The sequence below is a fragment of the Balaenoptera acutorostrata genome, chromosome 15 (genome assembly GCF_949987535.1).
Source record: "Balaenoptera acutorostrata chromosome 15, mBalAcu1.1, whole genome shotgun sequence".
Taxonomy (NCBI): Eukaryota; Metazoa; Chordata; class Mammalia; order Artiodactyla; family Balaenopteridae; genus Balaenoptera; species Balaenoptera acutorostrata.
In genome coordinates, this window is record NC_080078.1 from 38,938,378 (window position 1) to 38,943,039 (window position 4,662).

A 4,662-nucleotide genomic window follows, 5' to 3' on the forward strand; every position below is an offset into this window, starting at 1 on the left:
CACGCATCGCTCATTCTGCCTGTCTCCTCCACACCAGACAAGGGAAGTTCACGTGCAAGGTCTCGCCCCTGTCAGCCTCCTCTCCTCAGCACCCCCACCGTGCTGTCACCCAATTCCTACAGGCCGGGGGTAGGGAATGCCTGGCGCCCACAGCCCAGCCACCTGGCAACAAGCTCCACAGCCCAGTGGGAGAACCAGCTGGGACACAGGGCCTGCTGACAGTCCCCAAAGGCCACCTGCTGGGGACCACCAGACTGCTACCTGCGTCCCAGAAATGCCCCCTACCCGACCAAGCTCTGATCTGGAACCTTCTGTGAAAGTCTGTGTCCATCTCACCAAGAGCAAAAAGGGGGAGCCCCTTCCTCTCCGGCTAGGGAAGCACTGGGAGAAGTGACACCATTGTGCCCGAGTGCGGTGCCAACTGCCTCCCTGCCCCCCACCCCCCAGCTGCGCATGACTTAAATCAACCCCAACATCGAGTTCAGCCTGAAAAGGAGAGTTCACAGCCAACGTCACTGCCTCTCTCCAAGGAAAAGGACCAGCGAGAGCGCACCGCTTCCCGGCCCCCTAGGGTCTCCCAGACTCTTCAAAGCGCAAGGAACAGGGTGAAAACTTTGCTCTCTTATTGAGGTCCCGCCGGCCTCCTCCTCCTCGCTAGGATCCTGCCTCAGGCCAGCGTTGTGCAAACCCAGACGGGAGAATTCCCTTCCTGACGGGCACCCATGGGGGCGCACGGAGTTCCGCCCACCCCTCCCTGCCGACCCCGCTCCACTCCAAGCCCGCGGTGGCCTCGCCTCTTCTCTTCCACCCTCTCCGTCCCGAGCTGGCTGTGAAGCGGCAACACCCCATTCGTATCAAGAGAGTCACCCCCGCCGCCCCGCAAAGCGCGGCCCGGGGCCGCCTCTCTCGGAGGAGCGCTGCTCTCGCGCCCCTGCCTTGCGTCCCCCGCGCGCCCAGCCCGCGCTGAGGCCAAAGAGCCCGAGCGTGGGAGGCACACGCGGAGCAGGTCCCGTGCCCCGGACCCCCATGTCCCGGATCCCCGCACCCCCGGCGGCCCGGGAAGGATATGGGTTACAGACCAGCCGGAGACACCAGCTGCGCGGCCGCGTGGTCTGCCCGAGGCAGAAAAAGACGGTGGCCGCCAGTGCCGGGTACGGGACGGGCTGCTCCTCGTCGGCGCCCAGCTCCGCGCCGCGCTCGGCCGCCGGGCTCTGGGGGGGCGACGCACCGGGCCTCGACCCCCGCTCCGCCTCTGGCCCCGGGGCCCCAGGGCTCGCCGGGGACGCCCCCGCCGCAGGGCCCGGGGCTGGCGCGCCCAGGGGCACTCGGACCTCGTCGGCCGCCTGCACGCTCTCTGTCATGGTAGCGGCGGGTAGCACCTGCGGGGGACAGCCGGTAACCGGGTCCCGAGAACAACACCCTCGCCCGCCTCGGGTGGAGCGGGTCCGCGGAAACAGCCACGGCCGCCGGGATGTCTTTGTCTTTTCTCATTAGAGACAAATGCGCCCCCCGCCCCCGCCCGTCCCCTCCCTCCGGCGAGGGCTGGGCGGCCCCTCCCCCACCGCCGGGGCGGGGGCAGGCGCCCCAGGGGCTCCCTCGCCGGCTGCCTCAAGTTGAAGAGGGTCCCGGCGCGCAGTGGGGCGCGCGTCCTCGCCGCGTCTCACCTCGCTCCGGCGGCCGGCGGCGTCCACGCGGGCATCGCCCGGGCGGCGCGGTCACCGCGGACCCGGCACGGCGCTCGGCCCCGGCTGGAGCGCCGCAGCCCCCAGCCCGCGCCCCCGGCCCGCGCCCCCGGCCCGCCGGCTCCCGCTCCGGCTCCCGCTCCGGCTGGCCCGGCAGCGACGGCGGCGGCGGCCCGGCGCAGAGGGGTCCGCGGGGCGGACCGGCGCGGGGCGCGGGGGGCGCGAACCGGGCGGCGGGGCGGTGAACGATCCCGACGCCTGTCCGCACTCGGCGCAGGAAACTTCAGAGTGAGCTGCGGGCTGGGCGGGGGCGGGGCGGGGCCGGGCCGGCGCGGGGGGCGGGGCCGGGCTGGGGGCTCGGGGAGGGGCCGCTCCGCCCAGAGGCGCGCGCGCGAGCCGCCCCTCCCCCGTCGCGGAGAGCGCCCCGCCCCCCACCCGGGAGGGCGGAGCTGGGCGCGCCCGAGCCCCCAACCGCGCCCCCACCCTCCCACTCCTAGCCCGCGGGGCGCCAGGGGGCGCTGGCGGAGAAGCTTGGCGGGGGCGGGGGAGTGGCGCCAGCGTCTTCCCCGCCCCCAACTGCGGGGGCGGCCGGAGCCGCGGAGGCCGGCCCTCCCCCTCCCCGCCGCAGGGCTCACCCCCTGCCCCTCCGCGCCGCGGGCGGGGGTCGGCGAGGGGGCGAGGCTGGCGGGCTTGGGCGGCGCGCTGAGGCCTTGACCGCGGGCGGCGTGGCCCTCCCCCTCCGCATGGGTGTCCTGGGTGTGACCGCGCGTGTGATGTGCTGCTGTATCCGTGGGTGGGATTCTGGGTGCTCGTGCATCCGCATCCCCCCAACACGCGCGCGCGCACACAAGCGCACCTACGGCAGCTTCTTTGAACTTGTCCCTCGCCCAGCCCCCTCCTGGACCGACCGAGACCTGTGGGACCCTGGGGAAGGGGCCAGACCCTCCCGCAGCCCCCCACTCTCACACTGAGACGAGGGACAGAGCACCTCCTCCTGTGCTCTGGGGTCCCTCCCGGCCCCTTGGTCCCTGAGGATCTGCCGGGCTTTCCACTTCCCCACGACCACAAGTCTGCTGGCTCCGGGTGTGACCTCACTCCTTCCAAGCCTACTCTCAGCGCTGGATAAAGAGCGGGGCGGCTGGTCCACACAGGCCGGCTCCTGGGGCCTCAGGCCTCACCAGTTGCTCGGGTGGATGGGTGGGTGGGAGGGCCCACGTGGGGACCCCCAGACCTGGAGAGGCTCTGGCAAGGTCACTGCCAGCCCGGGCTTCACCACCTGCGCAGTGGCGCTGCAAAGAGTGCATCCAGAATGGGGTGGACATGCTGTTCGGGGAGAAGGGAAGGCCCCAGGAGGCCCTGTGCCCTCCTCCACCGCTGGGCCCTGGGGTGAGGAAGACAGGAAGGCAGGACCATGGCAGCTCCCATGCGAGACCCAGGCGGTGTCCTGCACTGGCCCATCACTGCTCAGCAGCACCTCCTCTTGTATATGTGAACTTTTCAAGAAAAGGAAAACATTTACTCTATCTTAATGCTACTACTTAGCGATGGAGGGCCATGACCAGTAATTAAGGCCCTCAAAGAGCAATTAGTGCTCCAGCCACCTAAGAGAGGGACTGGGAGAGCCCTGGGCCTAGGATGGAGCCCTGCAGGGAAGCTTGCAAGGGTGGGTAGACATGAAATCCTCAGCAGGATCCTGGGCAGGGGTCACCTGGACCTCCTGATCCTTTTCACAATGCCCATCTCATTAAACATTAGGGTGAAGCTCAAGATTGGTTCTAGCTGGGGAACTGTTAGTGATTTGCTGGACAAAAATTAGTGGGAGGTCGACAGTGTGCCAGACCCTGCATGGAACTGGGGAGGCAGTGGCAGTGGCCAGTACAGGCCCTGTCCTTGTCCCTTGGGGCTTCATTCCAGCTGGGAGGCAGCCACAAACAAATTTGTGGATAGAGGAAGAAAATAGTTAAAAGCTATGTTAAGTGCCATTCAGAGCTGAGATGGGGGGCAGAGGATCTATTTGAGGACAAGACTATTTGAGGACAAGAAAGCAGCTGGAAGAGAAGCAGGGGGTTCTTCCCAGCAGCAAGAGCAGACTGTGCAAAGGCCCTGTGGCAGGCAAGAGAGAGCTGAGGAGCAGGAAGAACCAGAGATAGCCTGAGGTGCCCTGCAGGGGCCCCGCCATGAAGGGGGGTGGTGAGGGCGGGGAGGGCAGGGCAGGGGTTCCCACGGGGCCCCATGGTGCAGGGAATTCTAAATGTGACAGACTGTCACCCTGCTCTGCGCACTCTGTCCTTTGGACATCTGCGGAAGGGACAGGGCATGGATTTTTTAAATAGGTGTTATTTTTTTTTTTTTTAAGTTTTAGCTTTTTTTTTTTTTTTTTAATGTATGGCTGTGTTGGGTCTTCGTTTCTGTGTGAGGGCTTTCTCTAGTTGTGGCAAGTGGGGGCCACTCTTCATCGCGGTGCACGGGCCTCTCATTATCGCGGCGTCTCTTGTTGCGGAGCACAGGCTCCAGACGCGCAGGCTCAGTAATTGTGGCTCACGGGCCTAGTTGCTCCGCGACATGTGGGATCCTCCCAGACCAGGGCTCGAACCCTTGTACCCTGCATTGGCAGGCAGATTCTCAACCACTGCGCCACTAGGGAAGCCCCAAATAGGCGTTATTTTTTAAAGACAGCGTCTCTAAGCTGACAAAGCCTGTAGCCTTCAGGTGTCCCATGGCCCATTTATAGACCGGTGAGGCTGCACAGACACTGGAAGGGCATTGTCCACCTGAAGGTCTTGGAAGGAGACTACCTCCTACCACCTCCGGCTCCATCCAGCACATCTGAGAACCTTGTTCTTGAAGGCGTTGAGTCCCCTGGGCTGATACTCACTGACTCTGTGTGTGTGGCATCTGATGGCACCCAGCCCGCGTGGTAGGCTCAGCCATGAGGCTGAGGGCGATGCGTCTCAGGCCTGAGTTCTTCAGCCAGAGGGAG

The 4,662-nt window shown here is 66.0% G+C and overlaps 1 protein-coding gene across 1 annotated transcript; it reads right to left on the reverse strand.

Annotated features, from left to right (window-relative positions):
- Window positions 1-863: 863 nt before the first annotated feature.
- On the reverse strand, window positions 864-1,713 carry LOC130704925 (voltage-dependent T-type calcium channel subunit alpha-1H-like). The gene is made up of 2 exons (XM_057529703.1): window positions 1,665-1,713; window positions 864-1,379 (listed from the first exon to the last, which is right to left on the reverse strand). The coding sequence occupies exon 2, from the start codon at window positions 1,359-1,361 to the stop codon at window positions 864-866; it is 498 nt and encodes a 165-aa protein (XP_057385686.1). The 5' UTR covers window positions 1,362-1,379; window positions 1,665-1,713.
- Between the last annotated feature and the right edge of the window lie 2,949 nt (window positions 1,714-4,662).